This window comes from Dipodomys ordii, unplaced genomic scaffold, assembly GCF_000151885.1.
Source record: "Dipodomys ordii isolate 6190 unplaced genomic scaffold, Dord_2.0 Scaffold38, whole genome shotgun sequence".
Taxonomy (NCBI): domain Eukaryota; kingdom Metazoa; phylum Chordata; class Mammalia; order Rodentia; family Heteromyidae; genus Dipodomys; species Dipodomys ordii.
Window position 1 is genome coordinate 4,001,042 of NW_012267254.1, and position 26,405 is coordinate 4,027,446.

The window sequence follows — 26,405 nt, forward strand, 5'->3', positions numbered from 1 at the left end:
TATCTTGTTTTCAAAGACATAAAATAGTGAAGGGGAGGCCCTGAGGGAGGGTGCGCTTAAGTCCTCATCAGGCCAAAGGGTTCCTTTGTCTAGAAAATGAATGATTGATTCCTGACTCCAAGCTGTCTGCCCCAAACTATTATCTCTCTCTGTGTAGACCCATCTTCTTCTGGCTTTCAGAGGTGCCCTTTGACTTGGGAGCAACATCTCAAACATTCTTTTACTTTAGCATCAGCAAACAGCTCAGACCGCCCAGGCAGCTCCAAGTCATGCTCCACATCACCTTGTTTGGAAACATCACCATCTGGTGGGTTTCAAGGCATGTACTCTAAAAGACATGGCTATGTTCTGCCAATGGAGGGTATCCATGAGTTGCTAAATATTTCAGCTGTACACTGATTTTGTGATTGGATCTGGAGAAAACCAAAATGGCTGGGGGGGGGGGCGAGAAGCACAAATAAGTCACAATACACTATTTCAGGCTTCTAAGATGAAATCATGGACCATAGTCATCTGGATACATTTACTGTTTGGTTGGCTGAAGTCAGAAGCACACTATGTCTTCCTTGTTTAATCCTTTCCCCTAAAGAGTCTCATTGTCCTTCTGTGGACCTTGCCTGTCTTTGCAAACACTACAGGAAATTTTCAAAGGGTGGAAAGGAACTTATAAATTGCTGTCCTTTTCCCTCATAGATGATTGAAATACAATCTCTGGAATCTGATTGAGGCTGAAGTGCCTCTCCTAATTGTAGGCCTTCTCTAGCATGTTCTGACCCAGAGCCTTAGGTCTAATCACCTCCCTGGACAGCCTAGGCAAGGCACATGCTATGGATCCATACTGCAATTGTTCCCTCCTTAGCTTAAGTGCTTTTTAAAAAAAATCTTATACACTATCTTTTATTAGTAGCAATGGGGAGTGTAGGGAGCAGAAAGATAGGAATATTTAGTCTTGAAAGAAAGTATCTGCTGGGGGGAGGGGCGGGAAATGTACTTGGGCTCTAGAGTTAAGCTAGCTGAAGTTGAAATCTCTGCTCCCCCAGAGTTTTTAGTTGTGACCTTCCATGTCCTAGGAACAGAGTGGGGGAGATCATAACACCCACTTTTTCCCCTCACAATGAAAATTAAGTGAGAAGGAAATTTTGCTGCAATTAACACTTACTTGATAATTTTAAAATACAATTGTTTGATTTTTTTAGGGATTTGTTCTAGTTTTTATAATAAAAAGAGTTCTAGTCTTCAGCAAAAATCCTTATTCAAAATTGATCCAAACTTAGACTGGTGCTCTCAGAGCAGGTTGGGCATCTATTTTGTGTCCAACAAAATGGAATCTTCAAGAATCTAAATGAGTATTTTTAAATTATGGATGTATTTTAAATGTAGTAGTCTCATTTACTTAGAGTAGTCTTTTTCAGCTTCATTATCTTATAGGTGGTAGTGTTTTTTTCTCAAATGTATACACTCTCTTGGAACCCAACTCAGAAAGAAATGCAAACACACGAAAGCAGTAGCTAAGCAGGAGCTGTAGAAAGAAAAGCAGAATTCCATGAAGTTCTCACTGGATTATGAACTCCATGGCACCATGTACTTTGCCTTTCTGTTCAAGGGAACATCTCCAGCATGCACACCTATCACATCAATAGGCCCCAAAGATATTTTGGAACAAATGATATATGTATAGTATAGAAGGAAGGCTGGCGCATAGCACATACCTGAGAAAACCTTTCATGCTTCCTACTAAACTAAAACCCTGCAGAAGATTGAATGGGATGGTGTTGGTGTGAGAACAAGAACTCCATGACCTCCTGCTCCTTTATTCTTATCATTCCTCTAGCATCCTAGAATCCCTCCAAAGAGGATCAAATGTATTCATGGGGATTGGTTATAGAGCAGACACAACAAGAAGAGTGGCTTTAATCTCACAGCTCCATTCTGAACTTCTCAAACATCTCTGGTGAAATGTTTGAAAACTAAGAACGAGGACCTGATACCAAACAAATATCCAAAGCACATTTCCTCACTAACAATGAGTTATCAAGGACAAAAAGGCCACATACTTGGCTTTGTTGCCAACAAGTCATATCAAAGATTTGTTTATTTTTATATATAATTTTGTACATATCAGAGATTTAGATAATTCACATGAACAGGCAACTTGATGGAGAAGAATACAGACAAATTTGGGGTTTCTGGGACCCAGATTCTAGGCTTGCTGGTTACTAGTTGGGTGACCTTTCAGGTAAGACTTCTTTGAGCTTCAAATTTTACATCTGCAAAGCTGTCTTCATTCCTTATCAGATTACAAACAACCTCCCCTACCAATGCCCATATCATAGGTTTATGTGGAAATGAAGTGAACAGAAGAATTAGCTGATCAGCAAATAGCTAGTACCTTATGCACACTCAGCAAAATATCATCTTCTCTTTTTCTCCTAAGTTACAGAAGAATCACGAAAAGATAGATTCTTCTAAAAAAACAGTAAAAAAGAACTGCTATATGATCTTGCTATCCACTCTTGGGAATATATCTGAAGGAATGTAAGCCACCCTCTAGCACAAATACTTGTAAATCTATGTTTATAGCAGCAATGTTTACAATAACCTAGGTGCCTGTCAATTGAAGAAAATGTAGCATATACATACATGCATACACACACACACATACACACACACACACACACATATAATTCAGGCACTGAGAAAGATAAGATCATGTTGTTTGCAAGAAAATGGATAGAACTGGACCTTAATATGTTAAGTGAAATAAGCAAGATTCAGTAAGACAAGTAGTACATGTTTGCTCACATATTTGGAATCTTAAATAGAAAAAAAGGGAGGCATAGTCAGGAATAGAAAGGGAATCAGTGGAAGGGGGGAAGGAAACTAAGAGGGGGTAGTACAATCAAAGTACCTATGTACATGTATGAAAATGCTGTAATGAAACACATTGCCTTGTATACTTAATATATGCTAGTTTAAAAGAGATACTCTTCTATACAGAAGCCCCAAAGCCAAGATCTAAGATGATCTTTGAATGTGTGCAGATATTCAGAGACTAGAGTTCAGGAGTGTGTGTGTGTGTGTGTGTGTGTGTGTGTGTGTGAATGGAGATAAAATTCCGGCCCTGCTATTTGTTGATACTCACTTTCTCTGGGCCTCTATGTCCCTCCTTATAAATCTGAGACAATAATAATGATTCCTGCATTAGAAGATTATTGCAAAGATTAAGTGTAATAGCACATTGAAAACTCTTGAAGGTGGTAAGAGTTCAATACATGGTAGTAGTTACACTTCTTAGTATTTTTGGAATGAAAGAGTGGGTTAGAAAGAGGGGCAGTGTTCTTCAATTCTAAATAGGAATAGACATTCACTTCTAGCTAAGTGGTTCCACATGTGTCCTGAAAGTCAAGTACCCTTAAAGAAGGAAACAGGAGAGATCATTGTGGCCTGAGATCTAGTAAAAAATACAACTTCACTTTTTTGAGTTATAGTGATAATAGCCTGGGAAGTAAGTGACCAACATATCTGAGGCAGAGTTCCCACAGCAAGCAGACCTGAGCCCAAGATTTGTGTGCGCGTGATTTACTAAGCACTTGCTTCTGGAAGAACTAGGTAAGCAGCACACAGGAGAGGAAGCAAAACAAGGGTGGAATCTCAGCCTCACCCTTATCCTTTAGGGAAGCTGTGGTATGAAAATTACACATCAGAACTGGACTTTGATATTTTGGCACCACTCCGTCCTTGGCAAAGACCTGCCCTGAAGGAAAGTAAATGCTCAGGCTCTTCTGGTTTCCTGTGATTTTTAAGAAAAAGCATTCTAATCATTTAAGGGGAGATTTCCTAAAAAGGTGGTGAGTCCTGACCATTAGAAATACTGTTTAAATAGGGTTACAGGTGGACCCATTACCATATGTTGAAAAAAGAAATTTACAACTTTGGCGGGGTGGGGGGTGGGGGTGAGGGGAGTGGTAGGAGGTGTGGGGGTGTGGGGGTGGAGAGGGGAAGGGATGGTATGGGGAAGCAAAGGAGGAGGCAACAATGTTTAATAAGAAATGTACTCACTATCTTGCCCATGTAATTGTAACCCCTCTGTATGGTATTTTCACAAATACACACATACACACACACACACACACACACACACACACACACACAGAAAGAAAACACATTGAAAGACAGTTTGTCAGTTTCTTATAAAACTAAACATACTCCTACCATAGGATCCAGAAGTCACACTCCAGGGTCTTTGCTGATAAGAATCGAAAATATATGTCTACAGCAAGTAGAGGTGTAGTTCTAGTGGTAGATTGCCAGCCTTGGTGTGTGTGTGGCGGGGGGACAAAGAGAGCGCACAAAGCCCTGAGTTCAGAGACTAATACCAGAGAGCATGCATGTGCTCTGCACATGTGCACATGTGCACACGTGCACATACACATACACACAGAAAATGTGTGTACACACACATACACACAAACAAACCTACACACCCATATTAGCAGCAGTTTCATTCTCTGGCTAGTCATGGGGCTTGAACTCTGGGCCTGGGTGCTGTCCCTTAGCTCTTCAGCTCAAGGCTAGCGCTCTACCACTAGTCACAGCGCCACTTCTGGTTTTTCTGTTTATGTGGTACTGAGGAATGGAACCCAGGGCTTCATGCATGCAAGGCAAGCACTTTACCACTAGGCCACATTCCCAGCCCTTAATGGGCAGAACTTGGAAGCAACCAAACAGTCTTTAGTAGATGAATAGATGTTAACTGCATCCAAACAATACACTATTGTTCAGTGCTGATCCATCAAGCCATGATGACATGGGGAAACCTTAAATACATATTATCATGTTCAGGAAGTCAATGTGAAAACCCTACATCTTGTACAATTCCAGTTATAAAGCACCCTGGAAAAGGGAAAACTACAGAGAAAATAAGAGTATTAATTCGTTACTAGGAGTTAAAAGAGATGAGTATAGCACAGTAGCTATTCAAGGCAATGAAAATGTTAGGTGATATTATAGCGATAGCGATGGATAAGTGTCATTATTCATTTGTGCAAATCCATAGAATGTACCAAGAGTCACCAAGAGGAAACTGTATCATAATCTATGGATTTGGGGGTAATTATGATGTGTCAGTTCAGATTTATCAGTTGGAATAAATTACTACTACACTTTTGGCAAATGTTGATAATAGGGTAGATTGTGTGTGGTGAGGGTTAGAGAGCATATGGAAAATCACTATGCTTTGGGGAGGGGGAGATGGGAGGACAAGGATGGTAAGGATAAACAAAGGAGGAGGCTACAATGCTTGATAAGAAATGTACTCATTGTCTTGCCCATGTAATTGTAACCCCTCTGTACAGTATTTTCACAATAAAAAGCTTATTAATAAAGAAATCACTATGCCTTGCTCTCAATTTTTTCCGTAAATTTGAACGTTCTGTAAGAAAAAATCCACAGCAGTTAGCCAGAGGCTGGTAGTTATGCCTGTAATCCTAGCTATTCAGGAGGCTGAGATCTAAGGATCCAGGTTCAAAGCCAGCCTGGCAGAATAGTCCACAAGACTCTTATAAACTACCTCTTATAAACTACCTCCAAAAATGCCAGAAGTAGAGCTGTGTCTCAAGTGGTAGAGCACTAGCCTTGAGCAAAATATCTCAGGGACCTTACCTACATTGTGAGTTCAAGCCCCAGGACTGGCACACACACACACACACACACACACTCACACAGAACAGCCAAGCATGGTGATGTACACCTGTAATCCCAGTATTCCAGAGACTGTGGTAAGAAAATCACAAGTTGGAGGCCAGGTTTCAGCTTAGTAAGGCCCTGTTACATACACACACAAACACACACACACACACACACACACACACACACAAATACACAGAAAGCTGGCAAGGTAGATACAATCCCATCTGCAACTGTATCTTCCCTTAACATGAATTATATTCTTAGGTTGCAGGATATTTAGGGTGACCATTACATTGCTGACTATAGCATGACCTTTAACACCAAAGACATTTTGTATTTAGTACAAAATGCATTCACCCCACCCCAACTTCTCTAATGTTTTACCTCAATAATACCAGTAACTCAAATTTATTGTCTATTGTCAGCTAAAACCCTAAGTTTCCTCATCTTTTACATCTAATATAGTTGATATTCTGGGGATATTGCACCATAGAGAACAATTCTTCTCTGATCTACGAGGCTCTGACAGTCAAGAGGCTCCCAAACATGATGATATGAGCTGATGGTTATATACGCTTATACTTACAACAGGAGAAAATGGAGGTTAATGAAGGAATCACTTCTCCCAAGCACTTTCAAAAGCAAGGAGGGCAAAATTCAGTTTGCTTCCATGACATGGAAATGATGAAGGTATTGGCTTCACCCGTGGACTGGCAAACTCCTCTGGTCATGCCCTTACCGCTAAGCAATCCTTTCTTTCTGTGAAAGGATGTATGTGTTTGCAGGTTATTATCTCATAGACCTGCTTTTTGGTGTGCAGACGTTAGAGGCCCAGGAATCTTCTTTCATACAAGGCTCGCTGTCCTACTTAGTCTAATATGGCAACATTTCTGCTTGAATAAAATTCTCAGGAACATTATGTGCCTCCCATATTGCTTACAGAGATTCACTCCATTAAGCAAGAGCCCCAAAAGTTCAACAATTGGGAGAAGGTGAGATGAGGTTAAAAAAGAGTAATAGAAAGGGTAATTTTAATTAGAGTATAATATGGAAATACCACAATAAATCCCTTTGTATAATGAATATATACAAATGAATTTGTTTTTTTGGGTCCGGTTCGTGGGGCCTGAACTCTGGGCCTGGGCGCTGTCTCTCAGCTCTTCAGCTCAAGGCTAGCACTCTACCACTTGAGCCACAGCGCTACTTCCGGCTTTTTTCTTTTTGCTTATGTGGTGCTGAGGAATCCAACCCAGGGTCTCATGCATGCAAGGCAAGCGCTCTACCACTGAGCCACCTTCCCAGCCCCACAAATGAATTTTTTTGAACAAGAAGCTCATTCAAAGATCTTTCTTGGATAATCCTATTGTTATTTTGACATCTGCAGAAAGGGATGATGGGATCTGAGTTACACCTAAATCTTTTCAAAGTGGTGAATACATAGTCTCACCTCGTCTATGAGGATTACCTTTCAGGGCCCCCAAGGTATGACTGAAACAGCGGATGGTAGTAAGGCCTCTACATACAGGTTCAGTGTGTCTTACCTAAAATGCTTCGGACCAGACATGTGACAGAGATTCGAGTTTGGAATATGTGCATATAACATAATGAGATATCTTGGGATGGAGATTCAAGTCTAAGCAAGAGAGTCACTTATGCTTCATATACACTTTATTATATACACAGCCTGAAGGTAATTTTTAATTTTTTTATTGTTATTATCAAGGTGATGTACAGAGGGGTTACAGTTACATAAGTCAGATAAAGAGTACATTTCTTTTTAAGCAATGTCACCCTTTCCCTCATTCTCTCCCATGAAGGCAGCTATACAATATTTTAAACAATATTGTGCATGGAATAAAGTTTTGTGACCTGATCATTTTGTTGGTAAATATTAGCCAATATAGCATTTTGGGATTCTAACACTTCCCACAGTGTTTGTTGCACTATTTTGTTTGCTTGTTTAGAATGTTCCTTGGTCAGTAACTTGATTAGAGTCATTTAAATGAAATCTATTTCTCTATTTTCCTATTGAAGAGCCAGGGATCTCACTATGTTGCCCAGATTGACCTCAAACTTCTGGGTCAAAATAATCCTCTTGCTCAGTCTCCTGAGTGGGTGGGACTGCAGTGGGTGCCACTGTACCCAGCCTTTGACTAAATGTTTATAATTGATCACCTCCACATGGTGAGGCCATGGATGTCTTAGTTCTTTTTCCTCTTGTTTTTATTTTAAAAACCTGGCTTTTGAAAGGTCATTACTGGGTCTTTATAGCTTATTGAAGAGCCAAATATTGGTCAGAAGTTGTGCTTAAACATGTTGCGCCAGGAAGTCTTCTCTCTGATGATGGATCTGTGTGTGGGTAGAGGAAAACATTCAAAACTCCAGGCTGTTTTCAAGACTTCTCTGATTTTGCTTTTGCCAGGCTTCCTTATGACTCCTCTGTGTGTGCATGTGTTGTCTCTGTCAGCCAGGAGCTTGTGGGCGGCTTAAGCCTATTCTCATCTCTTTTGCACATGTGCACATCCTCTTATTAACTCACAATATGTGGGAAGCATATCAGCACCCTACAGTCTGTCACCTCTCCAAACACCATACTACATTCTTGCCTAGTCCGAAACAAGCACAAGACCTCCGGCTGATGGATCCACTAGTCTTCCTGTTGAATTGCTACTGAATTTGCTATTTCCACTAAGAATATAGTTATCCATTGAAGCATCAAAACTACTATTTGCACAGCCTTCCTCACCTTGATTTATTATCCCAACAATAGATCTTATATATGCAAGTTCAAGTATAGCCAGGCTAACCAATAGCATAGGCTGTTCTTATACAACATTTGATGGTTCTCATAAGTAAATACATCTCAGTTTGTTTCATGCCTTTCTTTGTTTGAATTCCAGAATGTTAAAATGGTGGGGTTATAAACAACATGATGCATAGCTTTGTTTATTTATTTATTTAGTTCCAGTACTAGGGCTTGAGCTCAATTGAGCTACAATGCCACTTCCACCTTTGTGTGAGTAGTTTATTAGACATAAGAGTCTGACGGACTTTCTTGGCAAGGTTGGCTTTGAACCGTGATCCTCAGATATCAGTCTCCTGGGTAGCTAGGATTACCGGTATGAGCCACCAGTGCCCAGCTCACTAGTCCTTTTTTGCTTAAGGCAAAAAAAAAAGTTTTATCACTTGAGCTACACCTCCCCTTCTGGCTTTTTGCTGTTTAATTGGAGATAAGAATATCACAGAATTTTATGCCTGGCTTCAAACTGTGATCTTCAGATCTCAGCCTCCACAGTAGCTAGGATTACAGGCATGAGCCATCAGAGCCTGGCAGTATAGCTATATAGATGATTTTTGAGGAAAGGATTTTTCAATCTTATGCCATACTAGAACTCTAATCCTATAATTAATATTTTATAAATAACTTTTTATTCTTTGTCTTTGTGGAATTCATTATTTCTCTTACATTTTTGTATATTCTCTAGTATTTTATACACATACTTTTGTCACTGTGATCTACATAATTTTACTTCTTCCTCTCCAATGTGTATGCTTTCTCTTTTACTTGCATTATTGTCAAATTCTGTACAAAGTTGAATAGAGGAGGTAAGATGAGACAATCCTTCATTTTTTTCTCTTTATCTTTTTCATAGCCAAACAGCATTGAAAAGATACACACACACAATTTATGGCTATATAGGAGATGATGTATTAGAAGATTATATAGAAAGTTCTGGTAGCAAAATTAAATGAGAGAGAAAAAGTTAAATGATTGCCCCTTTAGAACCAGGTCTCCTGCTAATTAGCTAAATGACCTTGAAGAAGTCCCTTCTCGTTAAGTTCTTTATCTCTTAAACAAGGAAGGTTGAACTGACCACATATAATTGGTAGTTCTCAAAATTTAGAAATAATCTATTTTCTTAAAGTGTTTTGCAAAGCACAGAAAATCAAAACTGAAAATATAAATGAGATTATATCACACAAGAAAAGGAAGAATAAAGAGACATATTGAAAGAAATATTTGCCAATTATTCATCTGACAAAGGGTCAATATCTCTAATGTATAAACATTTCAGAAACTCATCAGCAAAAAATCCAGATGATCCAATTTTTAAGTGGACAAGTGATGCAAATAGATACTTTTCAAAAGAAGAAATACAAATTGCTAATGAGTATGTGCTATAAATCACAACATCACTAATCATTAAAGAAATACAAAACAAAACCACACTGAGATGTCATCTTACCCTGATCTGAAGAAAAAGAAAAATAGTACAGAGATATGGAGATATAGTGAAAGGAGCACTCATACACTTTTGTGTTGGTAGTATAAATTAGTACAAATTAGTGCAGCCACTATGGAAAGCAGTGTAAAGTTTCCTCAGAAAACCAAAATTAGATTTACCTGTCCAACTTCTGACTATATATCCAGGGGAAATGAAATCAGCATATCAGAGAGACAACTGCACTCCTATATTTATTGTGGCACTATCCACAAGAGCCAGGACTAAGGTGTCTATCAACAAATGTATGAATAAAGATAATGTTGTACACTTACACAATGGAATATTATTCAACCCCCAAAATCCTATCATTTGTGACAAGATATATGCAACTAGAAGATAATATAAATAAAATAAGCCAAACAGAGAAAAATGAATAATACACTGTGTTCCTTTTCCTTTCTGGAAGCCATAAAGGGTTGATATCATAGAAGATAAGAGCAAAATTGTAATTGCTAGAGCTACAAAGGGTAGGGAGAAGGAGGATACTAGGTAGTTGGATAATGGGTAGCAGAGTACAGTTAGTTAGGAGGTTTAAGTTTGAGTGATTTGTATAGTCACTTTGGTACATGTATGCACATATATATATATATATATATATATATATATATATATATGCACATACATACATCTCTAAGATACTATAGTGGTTATGTCAGGTTGGCTGATTTAATTTCAGATAGCCTTAATTCCTTCATTATGTTTTTCTGTTTTTGTGGTGCTGAGGATGGAACTCAGGGCCTGTTACATACTAAGCAAGTGTTCTACCACTGAGCTATAGCTTTGTTACTGATTTTATTGCTGTTGCTGTTGTTGTTGTTAAACGTTTTAAAAAGTGAAACTTACAGATTTTTTTTGTTGGTGTCGATGCTGGGGCTTGAACTCAGAGCCTGGGCCTTGTCCCTAAGCTTCTTTGACTCAAGGCTAGTGCTCTACCACTTGCACCACTGTTCCATTTCTGTTTTTTTGTGGTTAATTGGAGAGAAGAGTCTCATGGACTTTCTTGCTTGGGCTGGTTTTGAACCATGATCCTTTTATCTCAGCCTCTTGAGGAGCTAGGATTATAGGTATGAGCCACCAGTGCACAGCTAGAATTTTGAAGACAAGCTTTTACTAGAATTTTCTATGTTGCCTGGGCTGGCCTTAAACTCACAATCTTCTTCCTTTAACCTCCTCCTCTTCCTACCCAGCTCTAGAATTATAGGCATGCACCACTATTTCTGGCTCAAATTGGACACTTTATATAATCAGAAGAAAAACATGCTGTTTGGATGAGGTACACGAAGTAAAAAAAATATATACTTAAGAAAGGTCTTTTAGGCTCAGATAATAAGTCCAATGTTAAATAATAAGATTGACAACATCCAAGAATATTGACACCTTAATAGGGGATCCTGACGTTAGCAGACTTTAATCCCAAAGGAATAAGACACTCATGACAAGATGCCAAGAAGTGAGGCCAGAACTTTGTACAGAATTTTTAATGTTGATCGTTAAACTTACACCACAAATTACTCTTGGGATCATAGGTTAAAAGCAGTTGCATGGTTCTTTTTAGTCTTTGTTGAAGTTTATTTTATTTATTTTAAAATAATAATAGTAAAATCCATGTGAACACACTCTTCCAGTTCTCCCCAGCTCAAGTCTGGAATCCATCGCCTCTCTCCTGCTTCTCTTCAGGCTGCCTGCCCAGCTCTTTCTACTTCCCTGTGTGCAGAGACTAAGTGAGGACAGACTAGCTGGGCTCATGTTTCCAAGAGTGAGTTCAAGTTTGGATTTCCATTCTAAAGTAGAAGATGAAAATTTCCTTTAGAACCATTTCCTGTTTTGAATCACAGTGTATTTGTAAAAATTTGCCAGTAAAAACTAAAGGAATAAAGTCTAAGTGGGGAAAAAAGGACAGAGAGGAAAAGAACTCATTCATTCATGATATATTATTTTTTACTTCAGCAAAAAGGGATTTATACGGGGCTGGGAAGGTGGCTCAGTGGTAGAATGCTTGCCTTGCATGCATGGGGCCCTGGGTTCAATTCTTCAGCACCACATAAGCAGAAAAAGCCAGAAGTGGCGCTGGGCTGAAGTGGTAGAGTGCTAGCCTTGAGCGGAAGAGCGAAGGGACAGCGCCCAGGCCCAGAGTTCAAGCCCCACAACTGATATTTAACCAAATTGAGTCAATATTCATCTATTGAGTGCCTACTATGTGCTGGACCCTGGAATTTATGATTTTACCAATGTGGATCTTTTTTATTTTCTCCACAATGTTAGGATTTGGGATTGCCGTTTTATTTTAAAGCTCAGGAACTGAGGCATAAGAAGCTAAGGAGACCTGTCCCAGGTCATGTTGCTGGGAATATTCAAAATAGACTCTTTGGTCCCCAGAGCTAACACTTTTCCTCCCAGTCTTGCAGCTGCCTCTCCAGTTGAAGTTGTTGTGGAGACTGCAGTGAGCTGCTAAAACATGAGCAAAGGCATGCACCTTCATCCATCAGATGACAGCATTGCATTCATCTAATTTTACCAGCCTATTTATTTAGTGACATAGTATGAGTTGGTTCATTATAGACAAAGGGTGGTTGCTCTGGCTTCTTGCCTAATCTGGTTTAAATGTATTTTTAAAGAAGTCTCCTTCACAAGCCATTGTTTTACTTAATGAGGAAACACTGGAAGCTGTCCCAGTTACACAGGGAAAAGAAAAGCACACCTTTTTTTGGTGCCATTCCTGGACTTGAACTCAGGTCCTGGGTGCAGTCCCAGAGCTTTTGTGCTCATGGCTAATGCTCTACCACTGGAGTCACAGCTCCACTTTCAGAGTTTTGGTGGTTAGTTGAAGATAAAAGTTTCATAGACTTTCCGCCCTGGGTTAGCTTTGAACCATCATTCTCAGATTTGTTTCCTGAGTAGCTAGGATTATAGGCATGAGTCACCAGTGCCTGGAGAAGCATGCCTTATTATTGTTTCTCTTAGTTGTCATTTCTCCTGGTGTGTTGGCCTATTCAGTAAGATCCAAGAAAGAAATTAGTGTTGCAGGAACTGGAAAGGAAAAGCTAACACTATTTCTATTCTGAAATTGTGAACTTGAAAAAAAATGTGAAATTGTATTATACCTGAAATTCCCAAGAACCTAATAAAAACACACTACAAATATTTATGAAAATTCAGTATACAGGATAAAATTAGTGTGTAAGAATACATTGCTTTCACAGAAGACAACAGCCGTCCATTGAAAATATAATGAAGAAGAGATTCATCTTACTAAATATATTATATGCCCAGTAGTGTGTATGAAATATGTTACACTTATATGGAGAATCCTTTTGAACACTTTCTTATCACCTAACATCATCAATAATCCTAGCATCACTAAAAATGAAACAAACAGATATAATACTAAAGCAATATAATATGAAATATACATCATCAAATATCATCAGTCCTTATGGAAAAGTATAATGTGATTCTCATCAGGCACTTAACAAGAAAATGGAGAGTAGAAGAATAAATTCCACCATAGAAATCTAGAATGTGGGGCTGGAAAGGTGGCTCAGTGGTAGAGTGCTTGCCTTGCATGCATGAGGCCCTGGGTTCTATTCCTCAGCACCACATAAGCAGAAAAAGCTGGAAGTGGCACTGTGGGTCAAGTGGTAGAGCGCTAGCCATGAGCTGAAGAGCTGAGAGACAGTGCCCAGGCCCAGAGTTCAGGCACCATGACTGGCAAAAAAAAAAAAAAAAGAAAAAAAAAAGAAATCCAGAATGTGTGGTATTTCACAGGGCAATTGATTTGTTCTTCATCAAATTAAAGACATAAAAGAGGGAATGAATTCTTCTACAAATTAAAAAAGATGAATACATATAATAACCAAATGTGGCATTGATCTTTGTTTTGATCTTGATTCACATCATTCAACTATACAACAGGTTTGTGAGCAATTGGGACACTTTGAACAGGAACTTCATATTATATGAGAGTTAAAGTTTTAGTAGGTACGATTATAACGTTAGAGTGACAAGATTTATTTATTTTTGCTGGTCATGGGGCTTGAACTCTGGGCCTGGGTGCTGGCCCTGAGGTCTTCAGCTCAAGGTGAGCACTCTACCACTTGAGCCACAGTGCCACTTCCAGTTTTCTGGTGGTTATTTGGAAATACGAGTCTCATGGCCTTTCCTGCCTGGGCTGGCTTTGAACCATGATCCTCAGATCTCAGCCTTCTGAGTAGCTAGGATTACAGGCATGCACTACCAGTGCCCAGCTGACACAAAAAATTTTAAAGAAAGCCTTACTAAATAAATTTAGAGGGCAAAATGACATTTGTGGCAGGGTTGCCTTAAGGTAATTCATAAGAGGTAAAGAAAAAAAGAAAAAGTTATGGAAAAATCTTAATATTGTATGTATTAGTTTGCTAGTGCTGCTATAACAACATATCATAATAGATGGCTTAAAAATACTCATTGATTAGGAAGCTAGGAGTTTAAGATTAAGGTGTCAGCAGGGTTGAGTTATTCTTAGGCCCCTCTCCTTGGTTTGCAGGAAGTTGTTTTCTCAGTGTGTTCCCAGTGGTCTTTCTATATGTACACACATGTCTTCTTTCTCTCAATTTCCTCTCAGTTTAAGAACATCAGTCAGAAGAGACCTGTAGGCCTAACATTTAGGAGGCTGAAAAATGAAGTCCTCAAATTTGAGGCCAGCTTGGGCTATTTAGTGAGACACAGTTTCAAAAATAAAAACAAAACACAACAAAAAATACCAGTGTTTTCTCCATATATAGTAACATTCTGAGCACTGAGGGTGGAACTTTAATATATGAATTTACAATGATGTTACATATATGGAAGTTTATTATACACTTTAAAAGTATATTACATACAACATTTAGAAGAGGACATAAAAATAGAAATGAATAGATTGAAAAACAATGGCCTGACCACTGAATGAGAAAACTATCCATCAGAAAGACGTCAATTACTCCTAAGAAAATGTATAATTTTTTACTTATCTCTATAAATGCACTAACATTCATTTCCTAGAAATAAACAAGGCTATAGTATATAGCCTTGTATATATAATAGTATATATATTATAGTGTGTGTATATATATACACATGTATATCAATAAGAATAACAAAGCTGGGTGCTGGTGGCGCACACCTGTTTCTCATATATTAGTTTGTTCAAAACCACAAGGTTTGACATGTCCACTTTCTTGTTGAGCTTGTGGAGAAAATAGACACTTTCATATATTAGTGTCTCTGTATTAGTTTCCTAGAGCTGCCATTAAAAAGTACTACAGAAGGGGCTGGGAAAGTGGCTCAGTGGTAGAGTGCTTGCCTTGCATGCATGAGGCCCTGCGTTCGATTCCTCAGCACCACATAAGCAGAAAAAGCCAGAAGTGGCGTTGTGGTTCAAGTGGTAGAGTGCTAGCCTTGAGCTGAAGAGCTGAGAGACAGCGCCCAGGCTGAGTTCAGGCCCCACAACCGACAAAAAAAAAAGTGTTACAGAATAGGTGACATAAAACCCAAGAATTTATATGTCAGATTTCTAGATGTTAGATATCTAAATTAAAGGTGTTGAAATGACTGATTTCTGAGGGTTCTCTTCATGATTCGTATATGGCCATTTTCTCCCAGCCTCTTCGTATGGTCATTCTTCCCATGTAACTCTATACAAGTTTCTTTTTTGCCAGTAATAATTTTTATTTCAATCTCTTATAAGAAGTTCATCTATAGCAAAGGCCCAAAGTCACAAGTTAGACAAAAGTCACAAGTACTACAAAAGATAATGTTGATTTTGTACATGTCCCAGTACCAGGACCCTCAATATGACAAAGTGATGAATTTTGATCAATTTGTTTCATGCAATATGGGAGAAAAAGTAATATTTCAACTAATTTCCCAATAAGCTAATTTCAGCTAGATTAATTCCTAATTATCTCTTTCAAGACTGAAGTGATCTCCAAATGTATTCATATAGCAAGTGAGGGTTAGGATTTCAATCTGAGTGTTTATAGGATACGATTCAATCCACAACAACCCTTATGAAGGGCACTCTAGAAATAGCAACGATACTTACAAATCCATCACTCTTGACCAGCAATTCAATTTCTGAAAATCTGTGCTACAGCTATACCTACACACATAAGAAATGGCATAATCACACATGTAAAGATATTCATTTCAGACTTAACGAGTCAGAAATATGAATTTCCTACTGCTTGATTGAACTGGTTCAATGCAAAAAAAGATGTCGCTGTGAAAAGAAACAAAAAGTTCTTTGCATGATGTGAAGATCAATGCATTCATATTTTCCAGTATTTGCATAAAGAAACAAACACCTATAAGACAAAAATGAATGAAATTGGCTGTAATGGGATGGACAGGAGAGGAAGTAAGGCTTTCTGTGTATTCCTAGTTATACAGTTTTTATTCTAAAGCATATAAGATCAAAATAAATTTAAAGGATATATGTATGTGTACATGTGTGTGGTTAAAGAATATACAAGAATAAAGGATATTTTCACTTCTAAATGTTGTAAATTCAAAATAATTAGAATTATGTTTATGTATAAATGAATAGGTATGTGGCTTGTATTGTATAAATAGATAGATGTGTGTGTCACTTCCTAGCTTAGCCATGAAATCATCAGTCTGAGGAGACTAACTCTAATGTTTGCATTTTCCAGAATGGCCATTCTCAATTTATCCAAGTTGCAATGTAGGATTTCCACACTGTGCTCTCATGAAATAAAGAAAACCCTCGAGAGTCATAAATGTTCTCTTTCTTTTTCTTTGCAGAAAGGCACTGAGTATGAAGCCCAGTTGCATTTGACATTGACCAAAGTAGAGGCTGCCCAGGAGTTGTGGAGCCCCAGCTCTGGGCAGCACAAATGCCCTTGGGTGTGCTTCGCTTCAAGTAGATACAAGGGGCCCCGCTGAAAGTAGGGATGCCTGGCTGGGGGTGGGGGACCCAAGGGCTCCCTCTGCATAGAGCTGGGAGTGAGATTCCTGGAGAAAGCCCCCTTCCTGTCACAGCATCCATAGCACTCTGAGCCTGCTCGCAACCCTACAGCCTCTCCGAAGATGCTACATTTAAAAGTGCAGTTTTTGGATGATTCCCAGAAGATTTTTGTGGTTGATGTAAGTGCAAATCACATTGCTATTATTCCTGTATTATCCATTCAATAAGGGTCATTTGTGGACAGCCCATTAGCCGGCAATATTCTGTGTTCTTTAGGACCGAAGGAAGGAGGATGGTGTTTTTGGTTTTTATTTTTTTTAATTTGGAAAAGAAAACTGTAGTTAATATCACAATGTAGTTTATGTTTTCCTATTAACCTTTTTTTTCCAGAACATGTTCTCTGTTCTCAAGGGATAAGGAAAGAGGATGTTAAAGATATGCTAAGTATTTGGCAAAAAGCAGAGTAGCAATAACTTGGTTTTCCTACCCAATAAGGTATTATTATTCGTTGAAATTATTTGTCTGGGAGTCTCACCCTCTGAGCTTCTGAAGGAAAAGAAAGGGGAAAAGCTGCCCTCCTTTTAAAAAGAAAAACCTATGGGCTTAGGGTGGAGAATTATGCATTTATAACGAGACCTTCAGGAAGTAATGACAACTATGAAAGAGAAAAATAGGATAAGAGACGATTTAGTTTGATTTAGTACTTATAGTTCAGAGTTCTTAATATAATTCCTAGCTCAGAGATGATTGCATACAATTATATCTCATCTCTTCAAGAAAGAACAAATATATTAAGCACATCATTTGGTGTCCATGTTCTAGCATCTTAAGATACATACAATTTGATGTCAGAATTTATGTATGAACATTTTGAAATGTTCCAATTTTTTTATCAGAACCCAAACTGCTTTTTATCCCCCTCTGATACTTATATTAGCTACTAACAAGGAACAAACAGTTCATTTTCCTGGAAATCTGTACAAAATGTTTGGTTGTTTCCATTTCTACATAAACTGACAAGTACCGTAGCTCCGCCGTGATATTAGGTATGTGGGTAGTCCATTTTTCAAATGAGTATTTCATTATTATTTGAATCGTGGGCTTTGGGAGGGTTGACTTCCTGGCTTCAGATGCTGTTTGCTGTCACCTCCTTTCAGTTTTATGTGCAAAAGGCATTTCTAGGTCCATGGACCTGAATTATTTGTTTTTGTAGCAAATAGCTTCCATTAGAGGGATGAGGCATTTCCTATTCTTTCTTGGAACTATAGTTAAGGGATGGAAAATGTCTCTTGAGTAGTTTATCCATTTGGAGGCTGATGGTGAATGCTCACGGGGCTCGAATACCTGAATTAGTGAGCCGGACTATTCAAAAGACACTGCTTTAGGCTAAGTTTTAATAGAGATTGCAAGCCAGTCAAAGAAAAAATCTTTGACAAAAGGTGACAGAAGAGTTTTCTGAATATGCAGTCGTAATTCAGCTCCAATTACGTGGGGAGTGGGTAGCCCATAGCCACACAGCCCCAGAGCTGCGCAAAATTCACCTCCTGAAGAGTCTGTTCTAGCAACAAGGATGCCAGCATGATTTGGCTGCAAGTCAGATGGTCTCTTTCCAGCTGCAAGGCATTGTGTTCCTTGGGAAGATAATGGGAGGGATTTGATACCTAGCAATTGTGGTGTCAAAGCATCCGATCCCTTTTGCTGTGTAGAAGGCTGCTTCCTAAGTAGCAATCATGGCCTTACCAAGAGTGGCAACAATGCTGGCTACAGTGCTGCGTGAAGCTTTGTTCAGAGGGGCAAGAACCTTGACTTAAGGTCCAATCATCCAACTGTATCTTCCATCTTTTTTTGTCAGTCATGGGGCCTGGGAGCTATCCCTCAGCTCAAGGCTGGTACTCTACCACTTGAGCCACAGCGCCACTTCCGGCTTTTTTCTTTTTGCTTATGTGGTGCTGAGGAATCGAACCCAGGGCCTCATGCATGCAAGGCAAGCGCTCTACCACTGAGCCACCTTCCCAGCCCTGTATCTTCCATCTTTAAACACTAGTGAATATGGTGGTGATGACAATGACTGACTAGTGGAGAGTATTTTTAAGATTTGCAAAGGAATGCCATCGATATTTGTTCATTGGATCCTCTATTCCATTCTGTGAGTGACGGTGGGAAAAAGGTTTTTTTCTCATATTGGTTTGTTTCTTTGTTTCTTTGGGGTTTGTTTTGTTTTGTTTTGTTTTGCTGGTACTGGTGCTTGAGCTCATGGCCTCGTATCCTTGCTTGGTTTTTTCCACTCAAGGCTGGTGCTCTACTACTTGAGTCACATCTCACTTCTAGCTTTTTGCTGATTAATTGCAAATAAGAATCTCATGGATGTGTCTGCTTGGGCTGGCTTTGAACTGTGATCCTCCTATCTCAGCCTCCTGAGTAGCTAGGATTATAGGTGTGAGCCAGCAACATGTAGATGTTTTTCTATCTTGTAAAGTAAAAAAAAAAAAAAATGGGGCTCAGGAAGCTTAAGTGGCTTGGGCAGGTCACACATACTCTAAGTACAGAGCTGAGATTTCTAATCCAGAACCACTGCCCCCAAACCTCTGTGTACAGCTGGATCCAAATGACTCACCTGTCAGTAGCCGTCTAAGCCTGAAATATTGCTTATGCAAATTATTCAAAAGGAACCTTATGTAGCATACCATGTGCTTTGGTTACTCTTTTGAGCCACTTAGTAGATCCTTTATTCCTTACTATGGAGGAGAAGCTAGGTGGAGAATTGGTCCCTAGAAGCCAAGCAGATCATGGCACAGAACTTTTTACAGATTCAAACACATAAAAAGCAACCTGAGAAAACTTCCTCTTTTCTCAGTACGAGTGTCCTAAATAGGATGAAGAAATGCTTGGAATCATAACAAGAACTCATTAGTGGTTGAGCAAAACCATATGGAGTAGTTTCTGATATCAAACTGAAATGAAGTCTCAAGAAACATGGGTCATCCCCAGGGAGAATACTCCTTCAAAATAAGATTACAGAAGAAAAAAATAATTGGAAGAGGAACAGTAGAGGACTCACAGTTTCCTGATGATATATATATATATATATATATATATATATATATATATATATATATATATATATATTATTCTATTTCCAGTGGCATTACCGAAGTGAATTTGCCAGTGTTTAAGGTCTGATAATTAAGAAGCCAGATTTCTCATCACTCCACATCAACTGAAGTCAGAGACTGATTATAAAACCAGAACTCCAGGACTAACAGTTACAGTGTGATCGGGAAAACTGGATTCCTCTTATTGATTAAATAGGAGGCCGAATGATGTCGTATCTGAGGAATTAGTTACATAATCGCTTGATAATGCATCCATCTCCACTAAAATAAATCCCTCTCACTGAGAACTTAGTAAATCATTTAGTTACATTATTACCAAAGTCCTGCTGGGTGATGGTTGTTTTTGTTTGTAATCCTGGCTACTCAGGAGGCTGAGATCTGAGGATAGCAGTTCGAAGCCAGCCCAAACAGACAAGTCCATGAAATGCTTATCTCCAGTTAACCACCAAAAAGCCAGAAGTGGAGCTGTGATAGAGCACTAGTGTTGAGGAAAAAAAAAAAGCTCAGGGACAGCACCCAGGGCCTGAATTCAAGCCCAAGGACCGACATACAAAAAATTATTATCAAAGACCTAATATTTCTCTGGCCTTGTTCTGGGCACAATTGACTCTACCATAAAGAAGAGGTAAGGTTTTTGAGCAAGTACATACTCTTGGCCTGGACAGTGTTAGCTGGGCACTAACAATTTGCTTTTGGTGATTACTTTTTTTTCTCATTGTGTAGTTGATATAGTGTGTTGGGGGGGGAGGAGGGAAGGGTGATTGTCCTATTCTGTTTAACATGTTAATGTTATCAGAAAAATAGCTCCGGAGGCATCCTGTTTGTTTGAACTTTCTTTGCTCTGGGGCTCTGTGCATTTATTTTATTTTTTTAGATGAACTTTGTAATATTAGTCAACCTTTTCCTTTACAAAATTTCAAGGGTATTTAGGGCTGTAAGGTAGATATGAGACTTCATGTTTGTGGAATGTGTTTACCAATTATAATCCAGTGAAGAAAATGAATTTAAGAACAACCTTATCTTAACATTTCAAGGTCTCCCATTTATGTAGTTATTGTCAAATATGGACATTGCGCTTACTGCTGTTGTTGGCACGGACAATAGGAACTTGGACCGCATATCCTTAGATGCTCAAGGGGGTGGGGCGCTTTCTAGAATGATGATGAGAAGGAATGGAGAGAAGGAAAAGTAGAGTAAGGTAACTGTAAAATTAATCACAAATTTTAGTGTACATTTGCTTTTTGTGCATGAGAACCAAGAATATGCTTGATAAAAAAGAGGATGAACCAAAGCTAAGGTTTTCTGGAATCTTAGAGTCTAAAAAAATAGGATTTTTAGCTTGCCTATGAATCCCCACCACCACCCCAGAGCTATTTGCTCATTTCAGGTTAAGATGAGAGTTTTATAAAACAGTAATCCCATCACCCAAACTGACACTATTTAGTGCAAATCTGCCTTAACCTTTCTTGCTTGTTGCATTTCTATCTTTGGAGAAAATATTGTTTCCAAATGTCCCAAATCATGTTTCACTTTAATAGTTTATGGAAAGTGAAGCCATAGCAAGAGGTTGAAGCATCTCTATAATTGTATGTATCTAATGGCTAAATTATTGTGTTGGCCATGCAGTGATTATCCAGTGAGATAACACAGTGCCTCACCTGCTTCCCTTGGGACCCCATCATAAAGGCCACTAGGTGTCATTTGCTGACAGAGACAGAGATGAGGCAGTGTCTAGGGTGAGCAGTATTCAATCAGGAAAACAAAGAATTGCCCAGTGATTGCTTTCTCTTGTCAATTTATGATAATTACCTTAGGAACATTGGTCCATGGGTTTGTTTTTCAACTTGTAATAATGAAGAAATCTTTTGTAGTTTGGTTAATAGTGAATTAGATCATCTTTTCCCTCCCCTCATAAGGCTAAGTTTTTCTGACTCCAAAAATGAGAGGAAATACTCTGGTGTAATAAAATGCACCTGCATATGAGACTACAAAAACTAGGCAGTAACTTATGACTCTTAGTTCATTGAGTTGCTTTGAGGAGAAACATAAATGAGATAACTTAAAGACATAAAAGCAAAGTTTACCTAGGCACTGGGCCTGTAATACTAGCATCTCAGGAGGCTGAGACCTGAGGATCTTGGTTTGAGGCCAGCCCAAGTAAGAGAGTACATGAGACTCTTCAATTAACCATGAAAAAGCTCGGAGTAAAGCTGTGGTCTCAAGTGGTAGAGTGCCAGCATTGAGCAAAAAATGTTATGGGACAATACCCAGGATCTGAGTTCAAGCCTCAGAACTCTCTCACACACACACACACACACACACACACACACACACACACACACTAATAAAAGAGCAGCTAGATTGCCGAGGCAATGTATTCAGTATTCTCTGGTATATACAGTACTCTATGCAAAGTCTGCCCTGTGTCCTGAAGTTGAGGGGTGAAGCATTAAGAGATTTACAAAGCTCAAAAGGGGAGGAGCATTTTCATCTACTTCCTGATTTACTAATTCATGTATTCATTCATTTGTATGACCCATATTTAATGAATTATGTGTTCTAAATGCAACAGATGTTGCATAAAACCTGGACAATAGCACTAAGTTTAGTATTTCCAATATTAGACGATCAAACTACCTCCTAACATAAATTCCCAGCCTGATAGGGGTAGAAGGAGCTAAGGATATGCCATGTTAAAATATGCCAAACTAGCCTACTGTTATATCAAGCAGAAATCACTTGTGGAAGTATAACTTCCGAAAGAGTCATTTGGCCTGTGTTTTTCTCCATGCTGCAAGCTGCAAAGTTTCTTTCAGAAGGAATGTTTTTCACATACCAAGGCAGGAAAACAGCCTTGGTCACCAGAGACACCTCATTAGGGGTGCAGTGAACCTGAATAAACAGACCCTTCCACCGTAACCATTATATTCCACTAGTGTCTACACCCCACCTCTACCGCCATATCTCTTAGTGACAGCCTTAGAATTTACTACCCAAAGCGGATAACCATTTGTTCTGTCAGTTTTTCATAATTCCATTATTCTTTGTTTACAAACTATAAAAGCATTGTGCTCTGGTCATTTCTTCAGACTTCACTCTGCAGATCTCCATGTATGTACAAAAGTAACGAAACTAGTATATTTTTCCCTGGCTGATCAGATCTTGTATTTAACAAGATTCTTAGATCCAGTCAAAGAGCCCACAAAAACAGTCGGGGAGGTGGAGGGGCTCGGGCTCTCTCTTGTCTACACAGTATCAATTGGGTCACTGATGAATACCAACAGGAAGGATGCATATAAGAGTTGCTGTTGGAAGCCTTTGGGGCATGAAAAAGCCAGAAGACGTGTAGATGATCTTCAGGATTCTAGCTGAGGTAACTGGCCATCAGGACAGAGCCCAGATGAGGAGCAAGGCTCATAAATGGGACAACCCGAAGCTTCATTTACACTATATGGACAGGAGTAGATCTGGAAAGACTTTAATTCTAGTCCTTGCTCTAATGATTTTAAGGTGTGAGACTTGACGAGGATTACTTCTCTCTGAGCCCGTGTTCTTATTGTAAAATAGGGATCGTTCTGAAATTTATGTCGTGAGACCATTGCAGAGATACCAGAGTTGTAAGATTGCAGGCTTAAAGTAGGTGTCCAAGCTTTCTAACTCCCCTCTCCCTTACTGGCAAACCTCTTTAGCTGCTAGAACAGTTTTTCATCATCAAATTGGAATTTCTTTTGATATGACTTGATTTTTGTAACCCACCTCTATACAGTAAGGCTGTGATCCCTCAGTCCCATCTTTCCTTTGGAGCATCTTGGGGTTGATGTATCATGCTTTTCTTGGGGGTTGGCTTGTGCTTAGTCACCAGCCCCAAGGGATTTGCTCTCCCCCCCCACATCCATAGTCATTAATCCTGAGCGGCTTCATAATAACTGTCTAGAGTTATCAAAAATAATGTAGGGTTTCCTTTAAGGAAGTAGGTAGGAATAGCCAAACCCTTTGCATTTAGGCTGCATTGTAAAGTATTCTATGGTTAGTACTCATAGGAGTGCTAGCATAGTCAATAACAACAATAACATTACTGAAATAGTAATCGGAAATACTGTGTGTCAACAGGCCATGTTCTAGATGTCTTTTCGATTCCCTATGTTATGTAATTCTCACCAATCAAATAAATGTCCTGAACTAAGGTACTTACACAAGTCTTTCAATGACTCAGGTTTCTCATCTATAAAATGGGGATCATTTTAATGCCCACTCCCCAGAGGCATTAAAAATTAACACATTTCAAAGGACAGTGCCAGGAAGTACCATATTAATGTTTGCTAGTCTGATGCCTCATGCAATCAGCTACCATTTATTATTGTTATTATTATTATTATTGCTGGTTCTGGGGATTGAACTCTGGGCACTGTCCCTGAGCTCCTTTTGCTCATTAGCGCTCCACTATTTTGAGCCACAGCACCACTTCTAGCTTTTTCCAAGAAGCTTATTGGAGATAAGAGTTTCACAGCCTTTCCGGAACAGGCTGGCTTTGAACCATGATCCTCAGATGTCAGCCTTCTGAGTAGCTAGGTTTATAGGCATGAGCCATTGGCACCTGACTGTGATTTTAGACATTGAGCTCTGATTTTAGACATTGAGCACACATCCTGAAATTTATGTTCAAGCAGAAGTATTCCAGGCTGATGAAACCCCAAATATTGTTTATCTCTAATTGTACAACCTATAACCTGAGGCACAGAGCAGTTGACTTACCAAACACCCTATCACCATTTTAATCAGTGAGCTGGTGTTAAAGCCACAGTGTATTTAATCTTCAAGACTCTGGCCAATCTTCATGTAGGCAGGAGGCTTGTTACTTTATTGTGATTGCTTTGTGGGCAACAAAGCTTCCTGGGTTTCCATGCCTTCGTGATCTATTTAGTTTAAAGCAGCCTGCCCATCCTGGGTACTCTAATGTTGGTTCATTGACCAACAGACCCACTACATCAGTTCACCACTACCCATTTCCTGTATAAAGAAGGCCAAGTAAGCCAGACGCAGGTGGCTCACGCCTGTAATCCTAGCTCTTCAGGAGGCTGAGATCTGAGGATAATGGTTCAAAGCCAGCCTGGGCAGGAAAGTCTGTGAGATTCTTCAATTAACCACCAGAAAACCAGAAGTGGAGCTGTTCCTCAAAGTGGTAGAGTGCTTGCCTTGAGTGAAAAAGCTCAAACACAGTGCCTAGGCCCTGAGTTCAAGCCCCATGACTGACCAAAAAAAAAAGCCATGTAAAGGAACTCTGAAATCAGCTCAGAAAAATCAAGCTGGAATTATAACCTGTCAACCTATTCAACTGCCTAGTCTGCCCATCTCTTTTCCAAGGATTTATTTGTCATCCTAACGTGTGTTGACTTGGGGAATGACTTGAAGGAAAAATAAAGAATGTGCTTGAGTTTTGTCTGGTCCCAGAATAGTCAGCAGCAGGCCAAGTGTGGTTTGGGGTGCTGTTTGGCCCACCCCTCATGGAGGGCCCCTGATCTTCTGCTGTCACCTGGCAGTCAGGATGCCTCTGGGCTGCCTCTCAGAGGAGAGGCCTGGATGGCAGGTTTTGCACTCATGCCCATCCTGCGTCTTCCCCCCCCCCCATCCCCAAAAGTGGAAGGAGGAGGGAACCAAAGGCAAGGGCACTTGCAGGGCTGGAGGAAGAGACGAGAGAAGTGTCTTTGGAGCCAGGTGGGTGGCAGCTGGGTGTGGACTTAAGTTTGCACTCGTGGGACTCTCTGTGAAGAGTAATAGTTAGTTGGGGCCTTGCCACCCCATTCATCTTTCATCATAGTGCAGTCCAGCCTGCAGTGCCTGTTGTCTGGGTGCTTGCTCAGGAGGCCTGGCTCCTTACCCTGCTGCAGGAGTTCTTTTGTTATAGAGCCAGATTCCTCTGCATTCTGTGGGCATTTCTCCCTTTCTTCGCAGTGGACAGTTACTCTGTATTTGCATCATTGTTGGACCTGTCACAAACACAAATAACATTGCATTCTTTGAGAGCTTAGCTTTCCCGTGTGCTTTAATACAATAAAGTTGTCAACTGCAACGGAAGACAAGGAGAAATGCTTCAAAGTGACTGACTTGAGTCTAATGACTTGGCAGGGGCAAGGGGGGGGTTGCGGTCACAAGGCTGTGGCCTCAGGAGCAATACCATCTGGGAGGTGGCAGAATTGGCCCAGTCATTTCCTAAAAGGGCCTAAAACTTGCCAACCCAGCATCAGAGAGCAGTGCTAGCCCTAGCTTCCTGATATTTGGTGCCACTCAGCAGCTTTGTGCCAAACTGTCAGAACTGGAAAAGCATTCAGTTAGACCAGTTCTACTATGGAGAGATCCACCCCTTGGTGAACTTGC

At 39.6% G+C, this 26,405-nt stretch overlaps 1 protein-coding gene across 2 annotated transcripts in view; it reads left to right on the forward strand.

Annotated features, from left to right (window-relative positions):
- The first annotated feature begins 16,888 nt into the window (after positions 1-16,888).
- The window catches only part of Frmd7 (FERM domain containing 7), a 53,067-nt gene continuing 43,550 nt past the window's right edge, over positions 16,889-26,405 (forward strand). Inside the window, exon 1 of one of the 2 annotated variants that reach the window (XM_013018111.1) lies at positions 16,889-17,099. In XM_013018111.1, the coding sequence (XP_012873565.1) occupies positions 17,043-17,099 (57 nt within the window). In that variant the 5' untranslated portion in view covers positions 16,889-17,042. The remainder of the gene's footprint in view (positions 17,100-26,405) is intronic. The other variant, XM_013018112.1, reaches the window with a different exon arrangement.